Source organism: Bufo gargarizans, chromosome 9 (genome assembly GCF_014858855.1).
Source record: "Bufo gargarizans isolate SCDJY-AF-19 chromosome 9, ASM1485885v1, whole genome shotgun sequence".
Classification (NCBI taxonomy): domain Eukaryota; kingdom Metazoa; phylum Chordata; class Amphibia; order Anura; family Bufonidae; genus Bufo; species Bufo gargarizans.
The window spans coordinates 174294188-174313655 of record NC_058088.1 but is presented as its reverse complement, the minus strand read 5'-3'; the positions used below and the strand labels follow the sequence as shown (position 1 = coordinate 174313655).

Here is a 19468-nt window from a genome sequence, read left to right as displayed (position 1 = left end):
ATGTGTCAGCCACAAGCTCTTCAGAAAACTGCTGGATCTTCTCGCCCTCGTGGAGACCAGCATTGTGGCCCACCACTGCAGAAGTCTTTTAACGTCCAGGGGAATAGTTTTGAGAAGAGCGCTTGTGGTACCAAATTCTGGACGACCAAATTAAGGGTGGTTTCACGCACAGCTTGTTTTCAGAAAAAGAATATCTGCTATTTTTGTGGCAGTTTTTCATACAGTGTTCTGAGCCAAAGCCACAAGTCGATCTGGGAAGAAAGATTCATTTTTCCTTTTTAACTATGCCTTTTGGATCCACGCCTGGCCTTTGGCTCAAATAACTATCAAAACATACAGTTGTCTTTTTTCCCCAAAAATGTCTGTGAAACCAACCTCAGAGCGATACTAGGTAAGTGCTATTTAAAGGGGTTGTCCAGTTTTAAGAGGAAACTAGACAGCTCAAGTGAACGACCTCTAATAAAGAATAGATGAGTACTAAGGCTAGTTTCAGACTGGCGCTTGTACATCTGGCGGGCTGACCAATCTTTCTGTAGTCCGGCATGGCACGGATCTGCCAGGCAAATAATCCTCTCCTTTATAACTGAGTTGTCCGGTTTACTCTTGAAGGTGGACAACCTCTTTAAACATGCATCCTAGATAATCAGGACCGCAGCATCTGTTTGGGGACTCTGGTATGGCAGCTACTGTTGGGCCACATCCACGACAAAATCCATGCTAGATGTTTCCATCCGATGGTGAGGATTTTCCACAGAAGAGTTTGCAGCATGCGGATTTTGCTGCAGAATATTGTGTGCGGGTCAGTTCCACTTGGGAATAACCCTTTAATCGTGGATGATCACCTTCATAACCGCTCAAAATATCGGCCATTTTGATTGGTTATTAAATGCTCCTGAGGGCACACCACAGCTTACATTCCAAAACACCTTTGATTTGCCGACCGCATACTATTTTTCCAGCGCGTGTCACACGCAAACTGGTCTTAATGATTGTCTGAACAATAGTTTGACTGCTGCTAAATGATGGATGACAGCGCAGGTGCAATTACAAAACAATTTCGGGACTAGTTGTTGGCTATGGCACAAGGCTACAGGTTCTTTTTGAGTCTGAGTTTGCATTTAGTCTGAAAATGTGTCATGCGGGTAGGGCGGGGAGTCTTTAAAGTGTTGTAATCTCCAAAATACTTGGGATGTTTGTGTATTTCATTCGCAACCTCATTGGGTTATTAGTCAGCTAAAAGACTAAAATATATCTCCCATCATGGGCAGAAAGGTCTGTTTTTTTATGGGGCTCTCATGTCTTCAGGTGTTAAGATTTTCAAGTGAGTCGTTTCATGACTTTTTAGAATTAGTTGTCATGTACACATTATATGATTTCATCCTGCATTTATTACTAGTTTCCCCCTCTGTAGACCCCATATCGGAGTGGGCAGAGACTAGCTGCCGCAAGGTTCTGCTCTGCTTTGTCTCTGCTTCAGAAGCAGCAGCATGGAAGACATTGTACAGGCTGTACTGAGCAGTGTAGCGGTGAATCCAGCACTGGGGAACCATTGGCAGCATCCTGCAAGTGTTTTTCTCACTTTCTCAGTAGCTCTTCCCTTTTCAATAGACTTCTTTGGACAGCAGCTGTAACCCTCAGTGAAGCTGAAAATCCATCTAGTCCAGGGATCAGCAACCGTTGGCACTCCAGGGGCTGTGAAACTACAACTCCCAGCATGCAAACACAACTCCCATAGAAGTGAATGGTGCATTCTGGGAGTTGTAGTTTCAGAACATCTGGAGAGCCGGAGGTTGCGGATCCCTGATCTAGTCTATGCCACTCTCAATTGAGAGTAAGTGATCAGTATGGGGGGGAGGGGGAAGGGTTTTATAAGTGAAGAAGAAGGTATTTTTCTCTAAAAAGTATATTACAAAGTTTATTTTCTTCGCTAATACTGTTGAGTTTTGTAAACTTTATTGAAATGACAGTGCCCATCTAAACCATTCAATGATCGGTCTCCTTAAAGTTTATGGTCCTTTGAGTCGTCTTCATTTGTCATTTTATACAAATGTAAGTAGTTTCAGGAAAATCTTCGGGTGACAAACCATATGCCCATTTTCCTAGTTCCCACAAGGATTTTCGCCCAGGTTTCACAACGGTTAATCTGGTCAGTGGCTGATCCATCACTCCATGAAAAAGCATATTTGCATTTCGGGACTCCATCTGTGACTCGGACAGGATGAATGGTGGGCTTACATGATGGCGAGGAACTGCTGGACATAATGGATGATTCCTGCAGACTGCGGGCAGTGTCATGGTCTCCTAGTGAAAAAAGTCCCTGTACTTAAAAAAAAAAAATTTAATAAAATTCATAGTTACATCTCAATGCTTCTGATGGGTGTGGGTCCGAGTGCAGAGACCTCCACCGATCACTAGAATGAGGAGAGAGAGGCACTCGCATAGTGTTCTCCTCGCTGCAGGAGACGGGCACCATAGAAAGTCTATGAGCCTGTCTTGGAGGAGTCGTCTCACTTCAGCAAATGGCATTTATTGTGTAGAGAAAGTTAATACAAGGCACTTACTAATGTATTGGGATTGTCCATGTTGCTTCCTTTGCTGGCTGGATTCATTTTTCCATCACATTATAATTATATGCTGCTTGTTTCCATTGTTACGACCACCCTGCAATCCATCAGTGGTGGTCGTACTTACACACTATAGGAAAAAGTGCCGGCCTATTTGGTGGCCGGGACCATGAGAGTGCAAATAGGCTAGTGTTTTTTCTTTATAGTGTACAAGCACGACCACCACTGATGAATTGCAGAGTGGTCGTAACCATGGAAAACGAGCAGTGTATGATGTGATGCAAAAATGAATCCAGCCAGCAAAGGAGGCAATATGGACAATCACAATACATTAGTAAGTGTCTTGTATTCACTTTCTCTACATGATAAATGCCATTTGCTGAAGTGACCCTTTTAAGTCCATTTACTCCAACGACTTTCTCCTCACGATCGTTTGGGGGGTCTCGACACTAAGACTACCTCCCCATTAAAAATCTTTGATATGTTTCTATGACATATCAAAAGTTTTTTTTATTGTATAAGTACACTGTAAAAGGCTAAAGCTAGTCATATGCCTGAGCTAATTGTGACAGTAATCTCCCCATACACATGCATGCTCAGCTTCAATCCAGGAGAACCGAAATTTGCTCTAACTTGAACGCCTTCTTTGACAGTGAGCGTTTTTTCCTGTCCTCCACATGTAATAATACTAAAGCTATATCAGGATGCTTCTCTGGTTCTAATTATATTCCATCTTCGACTGTATGCGTGGGTGGGAATTCATCACGAAAAAGCTTCCGTTAAGACAATTCTTTCTTATTTCTCCAGACGTTCTGGTCTTCTAGTGGTCTCGGATGATGGCCCCACTGGCCTCAGCTTAAGGCCTCGTGCGTACAACAACCACATTCGGTTTGTGGTCTGCATCCATCAAAACACGGATACTGTCAGCGTGTGCCCCATACTTTTCCATTCTGCATTATTTTATAAATGCCTATTTTTGTCCGCGATACGGACAAGAATAGGACATCCAATCTGCAAAAAATACGGATCCTATGCGGACCAAAAATACGGTTGTGTGCATGGGGCCTAAGTGTACTGCGCTAAGTGCTGTCTGACACTAGGGGCTTGTATCACTCAGGCTGGCAAGGGGTGAAATGTTTACTGGTGGAGGTTCATGAGATGATGGTGGCACCCGCTAAAAAGACCAGTGCGCGAACCTTCTGCACTACATCAGTCTCATTCCAGTTTGTGAAACTGACCAAATTAAAATCTTTCGCCTCCAAACAGTTGTTATGAAGATCCTGTATCCTGAGGAGGGGTGAGGTGTCCGGTGCCTTAGAACCAACCTGATGTCCATGGGCACCTGGTACTAGCTGTGTCCATAGACTCGGGAGCAAGAAAACGTCCTGAATGATTTGCATTGTGCTCTCCTGAGTCATGGTACACTGAAACCCAAGGCCTGCTACAAATAATATGATCGGGGTGGGGAGGTGGATGAGGTGTTACGTAACCGGATAAGGCTCTATCACACTGTGTTCTGAACAGGTTCGGCGTATGATCTGGGGAAGTTCCCGGCCGCAGTAACCCCATGGAGGCGATTTATCAATACCTGAGCACTAGGGCGAGATTCATCATAAAGAAAATGAAGTTTCCCATAGCAGCCAACTATTATTTACGAATGAGTCTCAGTTGGTTGCTATGGGCAACTGCTTAAATTTTCCTTTGCACCAGTTTTGTGAGATCCAAAGAGTGTACCCCCCCCCTTCCAGAGGACTCGGCATGTCCTTACAGTACACAGATTTTAACTTTCTGCCGGTCCCCCATAGTTTATAGCTGATAGGTGGGGGTCCTGGCAGCACGACACTCTACAGTAAACTTAAAGGGAACTTGTCACCGGGATTTTGTGTATAGAGCTGAGGACATGGGTTGCTAGATGGCCGCTAGCACATCTGCAATACCCAGTCCCCATAGCTCTGTGCTTTTATTGTGTAAAAAAAACGATTTGATACATATGCAAATTAACCTGAGATGAGTCCTGTCCTTGAGATGAATCGGGGACAGGACTCATCTCAGGTTAATTTGCATATGTATCAAATTTTCCACAATAAAAGCACACAGAGCTATGGGGACTGGGTATTGCGGATGTGCTAGCGGCCATCTAGCAACCCATGTCCTCAGCTCTATACACAAAATCCCAGTGACAGGTTCCCTTTAACATTAGAGGAACCCTTTAAGATGGGTTTTGTCCAAAGTCAGGGACCACCGTAAAGGGATTCGCCAGGATTTTCATATTGATGGCCTGTCCTCGGGATAGGTTATCAATATGAGATTGGTTGGGGTCCCCACCGATTAGCTGCCTGAGGAAGCCGCGCTGCTCACAGGATCTCTAGTGAGCGCCACGGCCTCCTTGCAGCTTCCCAAGCACAGCGCCGTACACTGTATAGTGGCTGTGCTTGGTATTGCAGCTTAGGCCCATTGACTTGAATGGGACTGAGTTGTGCCTAGGCCACGTGACCGATAAACGTGATGTCACATGGTCTAGGAAAAAATATTAAATCTCTAAAATCCTATTTACTAGCATTAGTAGCACCTGTAAGCATCTCCCAACTTTAAGGTGTGAACAGGGCTCTACTGTATGTCTAGTTCTGCATCCTGTCTTGCTGTAGCTCATGTTCAGTATTCATACATTTGTCATAGTATCGGCTATTTAGGATATACATCATACAACGTGTCAGGCACTGGGAGCAGACCTGCAATACAGCGCGCGTGACTATGGTAAATGACAGGTAGTGCCTAAATATAGCACCAATGGACATGTTAATGATCATTTAGCCATATAATCAGGGATCATTACTAGTGTTACGTGTCCGGGGTGCCTACAATGCCGTCTGTAGCACATAAAGGACTTGTAAAGGGTTTCTTTTGGTCTCCTTTTAGTCTGCAGTCTTGCAGAAATGTTCTAGGGCTGGAAATGGGGTTCTCCTACTAACTGGGGGCAAGGTATATGCATTGTCGTAAAAGCCGCATGGTACACCCATCGGACATTGACAGGCAGCTTACGTGTAATTTCTTCACTTACATCTGAAATCAGGCATTGCTTTCTTCGATCTTCGGTGCCCTCGGGCATTCGCTTAGGGGAAAGTGGGTACCTGCTCTCCTTAAGGAGACCAGCTGTGTATAGAGACTTGGTTGCAATGCTCCATGGGAAATTAATATGCACAGAGCCATCTCCCAGAGAAAGAAAACCATCTTGCTAGTGCCACCTTCCAGAAGATGACCCTAACCAAACGGTTCTCCTTCTCTGGGAGATGCCTCTTTGCACCTCGGGCATCAGAAAGTTTAGGTGATTTTGGCACTTGGGAGCACGTCGGCCATTTTTGGACTTAAAGGAATGTTCCATGCATGTAATGTTTATTAAAGTATACGCAGTGCATGACATACGGATTGAAAGAACACCAAAGATAGAATCCCTGTCTTCCACAATACATCCCCCCCCAGCCCTGCACTATGCATAACACAATCTATCAGTTCTGCCCATGGTTTTCCATAGTTATGTATGCTCTATAAAGTGGATGCGAGAGCCGCACCTAGAGATAGATTCTCTGCCCATGGAGCTGCGTCTATGGACCGGATGCATAAGTAGATAGACTGCGCACAGGCTGTCACTCTGATAGCAGAGGTAACCTCGTGTAATCCTGGCCTAAAAGGTGAGATGCAGAGTCGCCTAAAGCCGAACACCCCTGTGTGATTAATGAAAAGCAGGACGAGTTCTCTAATCCCCTGTTTTTCTTGCAAATAGCATAGCTGCTCGTCTTCCTTATTCATGTAATCGGAATACTTTTTGGATGTTGTGTGCATCTTATTCACAGCGAGGACCCGTGACACACCATGAAACGCCCATCCACGTCCCTTAGGTGACACATGGACAGTGTGAGCTCACACGTCGCCCCCGTTTCGGTCAGCTGCTGTTGGGATTAATGTGTTTTTGCTTACGTTAGTCAAAAAGATAATCAGCCCTGAGCTGTTCTTCTCGGACATCTACGCTAAGCCCCCATCCATGAATCATTTCCGTCTCACTTCAGCGCTGGGTGCCCGTCTGGGCTCATACACAGGGGACATTCACGATTCCTGTACTGCAGACAATAATAATAAATGACAATATAAAGAGTTCATGTGTTTTCCATTTGGAAATTGTCCAATTGTCATGACTTATTCCAATACGCCGGAGCATCGCGGTGCAGACTACCCCAGTGGTAGAGGATCTGCATCTTCACGTCTCCATACAGTGTGACTGGTCAGAGACCCATGTGCAGTGTACTGTACTAAGTTTTTGTAAAATACGTATATTTTATTTGAGCGGATATAATACGTTTTTTAGATGCTGACCTCTGTCTTTGTTTCATGTTACAGAACGGACCGGAAAATCGCTGGCAGAATTTGGGAAGTTATATGAGGAGCAGTATGGCGTTGCCTTGTTCAATAGCGTCCGTTATGAGATTGAAGGCAATGGAGGCCCACAGACACAACTACTGCATCGGAAGGTATGAATGGAAAAATATCAATCTATCATCTTGGTTTGTCAAGAACTTTCCTCCTTCATGTAAATACAAGGTCTGATATACAGGATAAGGCTACTTTCACACCAGCATTTTTGCTAGCTCAGTCATGGATCAGCAAAAACGCTTCCGTCATGATAATACAACCATCTGCATACAACCATCTGAACGGACCCGGTTGTATTATCTCTAACATTGCCATGACTGATCCGTCACTAAAACCAATGCAAGTCAATCGGGGACGTATCCTTTTTCTTTTGTGTCAGAGAAAACTGATCCGTCACCATAGAGTTACACTGTGAGTCATGACTGATCCGTCTTGCTCCGCATCCCAGGAAGCACAGAAAAACGCTGCTTGTAGCGCTTTTGTGTGCATCATGGGAACGCAATGCATTCCAGTTCACTTTTGTCTCCATTGACAAAGAATGGGGACAAAACTGAAGCGTTTTCCTCCGCTATTGAGAGCCTATGACGGATCTCAATAGCGGAAAGGGAAAGCGCAGATGTGAAAGTAGCCTGACTGTGATGGTACAACTCTTAAAGGGGAGTCTGTCACCAGCGACCTCCCTATCAAACAGATCTTGCTATGGTTCAAGCTGATTAAAACGCTGGTTTTCTTTTTTTGTTGATCTGAGGCTCCGCTTCCAGAGTTATAATACTTTTTCTTAATATGCAAATAAGGCCTTTGGTGCAAAGAGGGCGTCATCATTGCTCTTGTTGCACCCAATGATCCACTCATTCCTGTGGCTAGCCCCTCTCTGACAGCTTCGATTGGCATGCCCAGAAGTGGTAAAGTGGCCACGGAAGGGCTGGTCACAAAAAGGAGTGGCAGTTGGGTGCAACAAGAGCAATGGTGACGCCCTCATTGCACCAAAGGCCTAATTTACATATTAAGAAAAAGTATATTTTGGAAACGGGGCCTTGGATTGACAAAAAAAATTATAAAAATACAGCGTTTTAATCATGTGACAACTACAGTGTCTATGCAAACTATTTGATAAGGAGGTTGCTGGTGACAGATTCCCTTTTAAGGATGTTAGTTGTTCATATTTATTGAATTTTTTTCATTTTCTTCCATTTAAGATCCCACTCAAAGACAGGGTGATCTTTTCTGGTAACCTGTTCCAGTATCTGGATGACACAAAAAAGTGGAGGAACCGTTTCTGCCTTGTTCCTCACCACTATGGACCAGTGCTTTACGAGAACAAAATCGTAAGTGTCGCCAATTGTCCCACTAAGCAACCTACAGTCTGATCTAGCAACTTTAAAAATGTTATTTATCATGTTAGGCTTATGAGCGTGGCCTGCAGCCCCGAGCTGGCCTCAACTGTGCTGGGTACAGAGTCCTCACCAACCTGGATCAGTACACAGAGTTGCTTAATAACACAATTTCAGGTATGTACTTTCAGTAGTGGTCTTAGTAGGTATGGACTGTGCGGTGCTTTGGCCTGAGTAATTATATGAAGCCCTCTTAAAAATAAACCCTATTTTCCAACAAAAATTTGATTCTGAAATGTCCCACATGAGATATATCGCTGTGTATGGCCGGTGCATCACAGAGTATTCACATAATGCCTCCCTATTGTGTGAAGGAGGTTGTAAAGTCACTTAAAGGGAACCTGTCACCGGGATTTTGGGTATAGAGCTGAGGATATGGGTATCTAGATGGCCGCTAGCACATCCACAATACCCAGTCCCCATAGCTCTGTGTGCTTTTATTGTGTAAAAAAACCCTATTTGTTACATATGCAAATTAACCTGAGATGAGTCCTGTACGTCAGATGAGTCAGGGACAGGACTCATTCTCAGGTTAATTTGCATATGTAACAAATCAGGTTTTTTTTTTTACACCATAAAAGCACAAAGAGCTATGGGGACTGGGTATTGCGGATGTGCTAGCGGCCATCTAGCAACTCATGTCCTCAGCTCTATACCCAAAATCCCGGTGACAGGTTCCCTTTAAAGGAGTGAATATCAGCCGTGGGCTAACTTAATTTCCACTTTCTTTTGTCACTTGCAGGTGTTAAAGTGAAGGCAGGCAGCGCACCGATGAAATGTGCAACACAGTTCCCTGTAATCCTGTGGCATCCATACTGCCGTCACTACCACTTCTGTTTTATGACTGAGCGCGAGCAGCAGCGATGGAGTGCCGTATTCCAGGACTGTGTACGTCACTGCAACAATGGTAAGTGTGGAACCAGAACGGATACCAGATTTCACAGTACAAACTGCATACATTATTAAAGGGGTTATCTAACTCCACAAATATCCCACACAATACCTGGGCCCTCCTACAGATCATACTTACTCCGCTATCCGCGACCCACGTCACACCAGATCCCTGCAAGGCCACCGTTGCATCTCCCTGTGGCGTGAATCAAAACATCCGGCGACGGGGGTGCAGCCAATAGCAGGCCACAACAGTGACTAGCCTCCCTAGCATCACGGGTGACGGGATCCGGAGTGACGCATGTAAATATGATGTATTGGAGGGACCCGGGCATTGTGGGGGGAATTTTTAGAATTGGATAACCCCCTTTTAAGAGCTCGTTCACACAAATGTTTTTTGCGTTCCTGTATACGGACCATATTCATTTCAATGGTTCCGCAAAAAAAAAAAACGGAATGTACTCCGTATGCATTACGTTTCCGTATTTCCGTTCCGTTGAAAGATAGAGCATGTCCTATTATTGCCCGCAAATCACGTTCCGTGGCTCCAATTCAAGTCAATGGATCCGCAAAAAAAAAACGGAACACATACGGAATGTACTCCATATGTCTTCTGTATCCATTCAGTTTTTGCTGAACCATCTATTGAAAATGTTATGCCCAGCCCAATTTTTTTTTATGTAATTACTTTATACTGTATATGCCCTACGGAAAAACTGAACAAACTGAACCGGAAACACTACAAAAAAAAATTAAATATGAAAAACTGATCTGGGAAAAAACGGCCTGCAAAACACTGAAAAAGACATACGGTCGTGTGAATGGGCCCTAAGGCTCATGCACACGACAGTATGTACCAGTATTTTTCAGTGCGCAAAAAATACAGATGCCGTCTGTGTGCATTCCGTATTTTGCAGAACGGAACAGCTGGCCCCTAATAGAACAGTCCTATCCTTGTCCGTAATGTGGACAATAATAGGACATGTTCTATTCTTTGCGGAACAGACAAACGGAAACGGAATGCATACAGAGTAAATTCTGTTTTTTGGGGGGTTTTTTGGCGACCCATTGAAATAAATGGTTCCGCATACAGTCCGCCAAAAAACAAAATGGACACGGAAAGAAAATACGTTCGTGTGCATGAGCTCTTAAAGGTGTTATCCAGGATTTTCAGATTGATGGCCTATCCTCAGGATAGGTAATCAATATCAGATCGATAGTTTTCTGGCACCCCACCGATCAGCTGTTTGAGAAAGCTGTGGGGCCCTACTCACAGCTGACCAATCACAGCGCTGTCCATTTGATAGTGGCTGTGCTTGGTATCGCATGTTCAGCTCCATTCACTTGAATAGGACCGAGTTGTGCTTAGGCCATGTGACAGATGAACATGACGTCACATGGCCTAGAAAGAGGCCTGAGCACCGCGGCCTGTTCGCACTGCTGATCGATGGGTGTTTCGGGAGTCGAAACCCCTACTGATCTGATATTGTTGACCCATCCTGAGGAAGATCTCTTAAAGGGAACCTGTCACCTGGAAAAGACAATTTACACTAGTGATTAGTGCCTTAAAGTATCTCTCATAGTGTGCCCAAAGATGTATTTATATCTTTTTTCTGCGTTGTGCTGTCTCATAAAATCGACTTATAAAACTGTGTTTGGCACCATGATCCCGGCTACGGCTCCCTCCCTCCCTGGCATCTTCTTGTTCACTGCGCCTGCGCCGGTCCTATACAGCACGCTCGCGCCCATCGCTTCTCCCCTGCAGCGTGAGCGCGATCACTGTCTGCTTGCACTGCAGCGCAGGCGCAGTGAACATGCAGATGCCAGGGAGGGAAGGAGCCGTAGCCGGGATCGCGCTGCGGCAGGACGCGCAGAGCGCATGCGCGAGAAGAGCGCGGTCTTGGCTACAGGGAAAAATGTCCATCAATATGCGGAGGAGCGGCATAGGGGCGGGCTTATCCGACGGTTGAGTCAAGGAGGCCGCTGCCCCCGTGACTTCAGCACGACTTCAAAAAGGTGCCAAACACAATTTTATAAGTCGATTTTATGAGACAGCACAACGCAAAAAGAAGATATGAATACATCTTTGGGCACACTATGGGAGATACTTTAAGGTACTGTGATTAGTGTAAATTGTCTTTTCCAGGTGACAGGTTCCCTTTAATAGATCTCTTAGACCTGATGAGGCAGATGGACTTACTGGCTGTATTATCCAGTTTTAATATCAGACGGGTAAACTTTCAAGAAGGATTAAGCAGCCATTATGACATGGATTTTCAAAGCAATTACACCAGCCTCATCAGGTCTAAGAGAATCCATTTAATATATGCAGTTTGTATTCTAAAACCCGGTGACAAATTTATTAACCGAAAATGCAAAGGCATGGCAATGAAGCAGAAAAATGGTTATGGTGGAAGTTCCTTTGATATGTCAGTAGACGTCTTTTTACTATTATCTTTCATCTCTCACTTGTTCTGCCGTGTCCTCGATAGTCGTGCACTGTGCTGTATACTTAGATACACACAATTGCACTTCTATGGTGCACACCTGTAGATACAAATCCACTGTCTGCAGGGAGAGCTGTGTACTGTCGTTCGGTTATATGGAAGAGAATGACACACGGGGGTAGTAATGCCAGATTTTTCTGTTCTTTGTTTTTGTTTAATGTAAATGTCAGAATTTTTAGGGGGCTAAAAAGTTGAGTTTGTACAACCTATTGTCTGGGCCAAGACTATTCACGCATTTCTCCTTTACAGTCTCATTGTCTGCATGAAACGTCTTTTACAGTACAATGTCTGGGCGTAGCCTGTTGAGGAGAACTATAGGTGACATTACTGTCAGGAATGGGCTATAGGTGACATTACTGTCAGGGATGGGCTATAGGTGACATTACTGTCAGGGATGGGCTATAGGTGACATTACTGTCAGGGATGGGCTATAGGTGACATTACTGTCAGGGATGGGCTATAGGTGACATTACTGTCAGGGATGGGCTATAGGTGACATTACTGTCAGGGATGGACTATAGGTGACATTACTGTCAGGGATGGGCTATAGGTGACATTAGTGTCAGGGGGTGGACTATAGGTGACAGTGTAAGGGGGTGGACTATAGGTGACATTAGTGTAAGGGGGTGGACTATGGGTGACATTACTGTCAGGGGATGGGCTATAGCTGACATTACTGGAAGGGGATGGACTGTAGGTGACATTACTGGAGAAAAAAATTGTTGTAGAGAAGCACAAAATGGATCTTTTGACCTGTCCGGAATGCATCAGCCGTGGTGGAATCGCCAATCCAACGCCATCCCATAAGTACAAGTAGATGAGGAGTTTCACAGCAGCATGTCCAGTGTGACTTTTTATTTGGGGACCAAGAGTGCACACACAAATACACGACGTTTCGGCTACACAGTAGCCTTTCTCAAGTATACTGGTACAAAATTCATTAAACATATAAATATTATAATGAGCTCCCCATGTGACAAAATATAACCAATAAAGAAGGCATACTACATAATATTTACCTGTGTGCTAATTAAAACCATCGTGTCTGCCAATAGAAATGTTGCTTCAGAGGTCAAAAGTACCCGTCTCTATGGTCCTCCCGCGCATGTCCGTGATGTCATCCCGTCTGTGAGTGGGCGGGGCGCCGTCGCCACTGTCAGCCAAGAGGCCGCTCTCCTCCCCAAGCAAGTGCCGCATGTGAACCAATAGACAACGCTATTCATGGTCACATGTCAGGCGCATCATAGATCATATGACTATCACGTGACATGCAAAAGGTCCTAGAGACGCAAACGGGGAACAACAATAGATCCAATACATAATCAATGCTAATATATTATAATCGATGCACCTAAAAAAAAAGCGCCATCATATATCCCACATGAAACTGTCTGGTATATATATTAAGCAGATTGTTTAGACAAAAGGCCCATATAGTCGCCAACTGGATCCATGTATAGACAAGATTACTTAACATTGCTTATCAACAGGTATTGCCATCAATCAGATGCCAAAAACATACATCTATGACACAGAATCAACTAATACAAAAGGAAGCAGATGATCATATAAGTAATGGATGGACTATAGCTGACATTACTGGAGGGGTGGACTATAGCTGACATTACTGGAAGGGGATGGACTATAGCTGACATTACTGGAAGGGGATGGACTATAGCTGACATTACTGGGAGGGGATGGACTGTAGGTGACATTACTGGAGAAGGGTGGACTATAGGTGAAATTACTGGAGGGGGATGGACTATAGGTGACATTACTGATTGGGTGGAGAACGTCATAATAAAAGGACAGGACTATAAATGATCCCAAACAAGATGATAATTAGCAAGAACAAAATCTGGTGCTTACCCCCACCCTTTCCATACTGCATTCTTGGCAGTATGCAGGGTGCTGATGGGCTTTACGTCACAGCCTTGCTTACCTACAGTGCCTTGCAAAAGTATTCACCCCCTTTGACTTTTTTCGTATTTTGTTAATTACAGCCTTAAGTTCAATGTTTTGTTAAGCTGAATTTTATGTGATGGATCAGAACTCAATAGTTTAAGGGCTCTTTCACACTTGCGTTCTTTTGTTCCGGCATAGAGTTCCGTCGTCGGGGCTCTATGCCGGAAGAATCCTGATCAGGATTATCCCCATGCATTCTGAATGGAGAGAAATCCGTTCAGGATGCATCAGGATGTCTTCAGTTCAGGACCGGAACGTTTTTTGGCCGGAGAAAATACCGCAGCATGCTGCGCTTTTTGCTCCGGCCAAAAATCCTGAACACTTGCCGCAAGGCCGGATCCGGAATTAATGCCCATTGAAAGGCATTAATCCGGATCCGGCCTTAAGCTAAACAATGTTTCGGCGCATTACCGGATCCGACGTTTAGCTTTTTCTGAATGGTTACAATGGTTGTCAGGACGCTAAAGTCCTGTTTGCCATGGTAAAGTGTAGTGGGGAGCGGGGGAGCAGTATACATACCGTCCGTGCGGCTCCCGGGGCGCTTCAGAGTGACGTCAGGGCGCCCCACGCGCATGGATGACGTGATCGCATGGCACGTCATCCATGCGCATGGGGCGCTCTGACGTCATTCTGGAGCGCCCCGGGAGCCGCACGGACGGTAAGTATACTGCTCCCCCGCTACTACTATGGCAACCAGGACTTTAATAGCGTCCTGGCTGCCATAGTAACACTGAACGCATTTTGAAGACTGATCCGTCTTCAAATGCTTTCAGTTCACTTGCGTGTAATTCCGGCAAATGGAGTACACGACAGATCCGGACAACGCAAGTGTGAAAGAGGCCTAAGTTGGTGAAGTGAAATGAGAAAAATATATAAATAAAACTATTGTTTAGAAAACAGAAAATTGGCATGTGCGTATGTATTCACCCCCTTTGTTAGGAAGCCCATAAAAAGCTCCGGTGCGACAAATTACCTTCAGAAGTCACATAATTAGTGACATGATGTCACCTGTGTGCAATCTAAGTGTCACATGATCTGTCATTACATATACACATCTTTTATGAAAGGCCCAGAGGCTGCAACACCCAAGTAAGAGACATCACTAACCAAACACTGCCATGAAGACCAAGGAACTCTCCAAACAAGTAAGGGACAATGTTGTTGAGAAGTAAAAGTCAGGGTTAGGTTATAAAAAAAAAAATCAGAATCCTTGATGATCCCCAGGAGCACCATCAAATCTATCATAACCAAATGGAAAGAACATGGCACAACAGCAAACCTGCCAAGAGACGGACGCCCACCAAAACTCCCGGAGCGGGCAAGGAGGGCATTAATCGGAGAGGCAGCACAGAGAACTAAGGTCCCCCTGGAGGAGCTGCAGAGTTCCACAGCAGAGACTGGAGGATCTGTACATAGGACGACAATAAGCCGTACGCTCCATAGAGTTGGGCTTTATGGCAGAGTGGCCAGAAGAAAGCAATTACTTTCAGCAAAAAACAAAAAGGCACGTTGTGAGATTGCGAAAATGCATGTGGGAGACTCCCAAAATGTATGGAGGAAGGTGCTCTGGTTTGATGAGACGAAAATTGAACTTTTCGGCCAAAGAAAACGCTATGTCTGGCGCAAACCCAACACATCACATCACCCAAAGAACACCATCCCCACAGTGAGACATGTTGGTGGCAGCATCATGCTGGGGGGACTGGGACTGGGAAACTGGTCAGAGTGGAGGGAAAGATGGATGGTGCTAAATACAGGGATATTCTTGAGCAAAACATGTCCCACTCTGTGCGTGATCTGAGGCTAGGGCGGAGGTTCACCTTCCAGCAGGACAATGACACCAAACACAAGGCTAAAGCAACACTTAGCTGGTTTAAGGGGAAACATGTACATGTGTTGGAATGGCCGAGTCACAGCCCAGATCTCAATCTAGTAGAAAATCTGTGGGCAGATCTAAACATTGCTGTTCACAAGCGCAAACATCCAACTTGAATGAGCTGGAGCAGTTCTGCAGAGAGGAATGGGCAAAAATCCCAGTGGTGAGATGTGGCAGGCTCATAGAGACTTATCCAAAGTGACTTGTAGCTGTGATTGCCGCAAAAGGGGCTCTGCAAAGTGTTGACTTTACGGGGGTGAATAGTTATGCACATTGACCTTTTCTGTTATTTTGTCCTATTTGTTGCTTGCTTCACAATAAAAAATAAAATAAAAATATCTTCAAAGTTGTGGGCGTGTGCTGTAAATTACATGATGCAAATCCTCAAACAATCCATGTTAATTCCAGGTTGTGAGGCACCAAAATACTAAAAAAGTCAAGGGGGGTGAATACTTTTGCAAGGTACTGTATGTACTTTGGAATTGTCATTAGGTCAGAGCCCCATGATATCTTCACACTGCCTGTAGGCCAGTAGCTAGGACCAACCTCCTACCTAAAACATCTTCACATGGCTGCAGTTTTCATTTAACCCTAGATTAAAGAGCAAGAAAAACTACAATATCTTGTCAAATCTCTTCCTAACTAGGAGGAATCCTAAAAGATCCTTCCATCCAAGGGTGGGTACATGGGGGCTATGTACCTTAATTAGCGATTGGCCACCTAATACAAAATATGGGCAGGAACTGTGAAAAATTTTTTTTTGCAGTTAGCATTAGTCATCTCTCAGGACATCCAGTCCAATTTAGGATTGTCCATGTTATAGGTGTAACGGCAACGCCCCCGTTGCCCCTAGAGGCTCATTTAGATGTATAAAAAAAAAATCGGCACATATGAACATGGGACTAACACAGATGTCTTCAGCTGCCAAGTGCACATGTAACAGGTCAGCCAGTGTCATAGTTAGAAACTGCTGACAGATGCCCTTTAAAAAAAACGTATTTTAAGGGAAAATATAGCTTAAATTAATCCGTTGTAAATAACGTTGGAAATAAAGAGTGATTATACATTTCTCTTTTACTGTCAGCTATTCCTGAAGAAGCTCGAGTGGAATCGGCAGCTTTTACAGATTCTGTGAGGCTCTATAGGCAAGCACGTGATCAGTATGGCACCTGGGACATGCTGTGCGGAAACCAAGTGCAGGTACATTGCTCCGGACCCCTTATTATATGCTGTTCTCTGTACGCCGTTGGCAGATCTTCTGATGCCATATACAAATAGTAAAAGATTTTCTATTATTGTGCAGGTCCTCAGTAATCTAGTGATGGAGGACCTTATTCCTGACCTGAAAAACATCATCGCACCCAAACTACGGGGCAAACCCCAAGAACGGCAGAGGGCCTGGTTGATGGTAAGTCATCAAATCAATTCCTGGCATCTAAATGTGATGGAGAAATCAAACACCCGAGTTATGTATTTTATAGGCATTTTATTTCCTAGCAGCCATTTGGCTACTTGTCTTTGCGACTCTATCTGTACAACACACATTCAGTTGGTAGTGACAGGAAGCTGTATCCCTGATAAGGCCGCACCGCAGCGCCGTGATCCACAAGGCTCAAGCAATAGTAAGAATCCGAGAACTCGGCATGTCTCAGGATAACAACATGGAAGGCCCGGAGGAAAGGTTCAGCAAGCCTGGATAAACCCACACAGGCAGAAAACGGCCATTACTGTCTGCACAGATATTTATTCAAGCTTTCCAGGAACTAGATAGACCTTCAGATATTTGGTATGGTCTTTGTTCTACGGTTCAGTGTACAATAGAGTTCCCCTGTGAAAATCAATTGGAGGAAATGGCAGGCAAATTTTTGGGCATCTCTTGCAGACAATAATATAAGATAGAGCGCTGCAGCTTGTGATTTCACATTTCAGCAAAGGTCACTAAACCTAAAATACAGCAAGAAAGCAAAACAGCGTTCCAAATTACCAGACTACAGGGTGGTATAATAATAATAATAATAATCATACAAAAGTAATGCAACATATGCCTCTGCGGAACAGGGCATGTCCGTAAGGGCTGAGCAATTTTCCATTTTTGTTTTAAATTTAAATTTATTTATTTTTTACTTCCGGCCTTCACAAAGCCATAACTTTTTTTTTTTTTTTTATTTCCCTTCACCTCTATCACTTTATATTTTTTTTGCAGGACAAGTTGTACTTTACAGTGGCACCATTCATACGATGTAGTGAGAAACTGGAACAAATTTTTAATGGGGTTGAATTGGGAAAAAATGATCACTTACCCGTATTTTTCGCGCTATAAGACGCACCGGCCCATAAGACGCACCTAGGTTTTAGAGGAGGACAATAAAAAAAAAATATTTTTCATTACACCTCAGGTCGGACCTCAGGCCCTCTGAGTGCACCAAGTCTTCTCATTGCCCCTGTACTAGGCATGATTTTTACTTTATTGCTTGACACACTATTTAACAAGACTTCTCAGTCCTGTTATGCACCAGATGACCACACTCCCTCCGCCATGGGCAGGTTGTTGGCTATCATGCTAGGTTTGTTCTTTGCCACCTTTATAAAGTACTACTGTATTCCGCGCAGCCGCGTTACCCCATTTCATGGATGGAGTACTCGCGTTGTTGTTACTTCCTCTCTGCTTTGTTTTCATAGTTACATGGCCTAGTCCTGGCCCAGTACCTGGATCTCCACTGGATGCTCTATCCTGCAGGAATACACAGTATTGTGAGCACCAGCCGCTACTGCAATTTTCGGGTCATCGCTGGACGTCCTCTCTGATATGGCTGTGACAGTAATAGTGAGCGCCACACACCTACTTGGTGGGTGGAATTTTCAAGGGTCTTGCCGATGTCTGCACCTGTCAGTTTCTTCCCCCTTCCTTGGGGGTTTCATTGTGCTCTGCTGGTAGCTGGTTTCTACATGTCAGTGTAGTCTCCCGGCTTCCCCTGGCAAATTTTGCATCCTTTTCAGATTTTATGGATGTCTGGCGATTCTTTTACAAAATCCAGGGTGCTGTACAGTGTTATACAGTATGCTAGTCACTACACGTGGGTTGGTTGGTTAACCGTGGCTGATGTTTTTTTCCTGTGGTTGCTACATTTAATCTTTCTTTGATAATCTGGCTATTATTGTCCTCATGTGGTCCAGTTCTGGAGGACCCTACCTGAGCCTCTGACTTGGTAATCCTGCTTGGTGTCCCTGCCCCAATGATTCTTAGACCATCTAGCTGGCCGGTTCCCTCTGGGGAAGCTACTCGTGGCACCTCTGACTGCACATGCTCTGTATGACAGCTGCTTCTTTGGGCCCGGTTTGGTTCTTTTCCCTTCTGGGTCCCTATAGGCTTGTTTCCCTCTTGAGATTCTAACCTCTCCTCTCATGTCCCCAGGTTCAGGTACCTGGGAGTTTGTTGCTCCGGTTTGCAATTTACATTGGTATTAGCCACTTCTGGGATGGAGCTTTCCCTCAATTTGACAACTGTTCCTCCTTAGGCTGTTTGGAGTTCTCTCTCTTCTACTCCAATATCTCTGACGAGTGTGTCTCCACTTGTATTACCAGGGCCTGCGACTGGTTCCTTTTTTCCTGAGTTCGTGTGGCCAGGGATTTCTCTGGTCTTGCATTTCACAGTGATATTTTGTTCCAGTTTTTCTGAGGCTCGATTCTCACCTTGTGTGGGAACCTTGTCTTTACGTTCCCTTCCTCTGGCCATTACCAAGGACCCCCCTTTTTCCCCAGAGGTTGGCTGCTTTCCCTGGCAGGATGGGGTTTCCACCTTCTCATATGGTGTTTCTCTTTTCCCACCTGCCTTGCAGTGGAAGGAGGCTTGCT

At 44.7% G+C, this 19468-nt stretch overlaps 1 protein-coding gene across 1 annotated transcript in view; it reads left to right on the top strand.

The window, feature by feature from the left end:
• Nucleotides 1-19468, top strand: part of NIBAN2 (niban apoptosis regulator 2) — a 79299-nt gene that overhangs the window by 38314 nt on the left and 21517 nt on the right. The window contains exons 3-8 of the mRNA XM_044268832.1: nt 6954-7084; nt 8183-8311; nt 8389-8494; nt 9120-9284; nt 16701-16816; nt 16920-17024. Of these exons, the coding sequence (XP_044124767.1) occupies nt 6954-7084; nt 8183-8311; nt 8389-8494; nt 9120-9284; nt 16701-16816; nt 16920-17024 (752 nt within the window). The remainder of the gene's footprint in view (nt 1-6953; nt 7085-8182; nt 8312-8388; nt 8495-9119; nt 9285-16700; nt 16817-16919; nt 17025-19468) is intronic.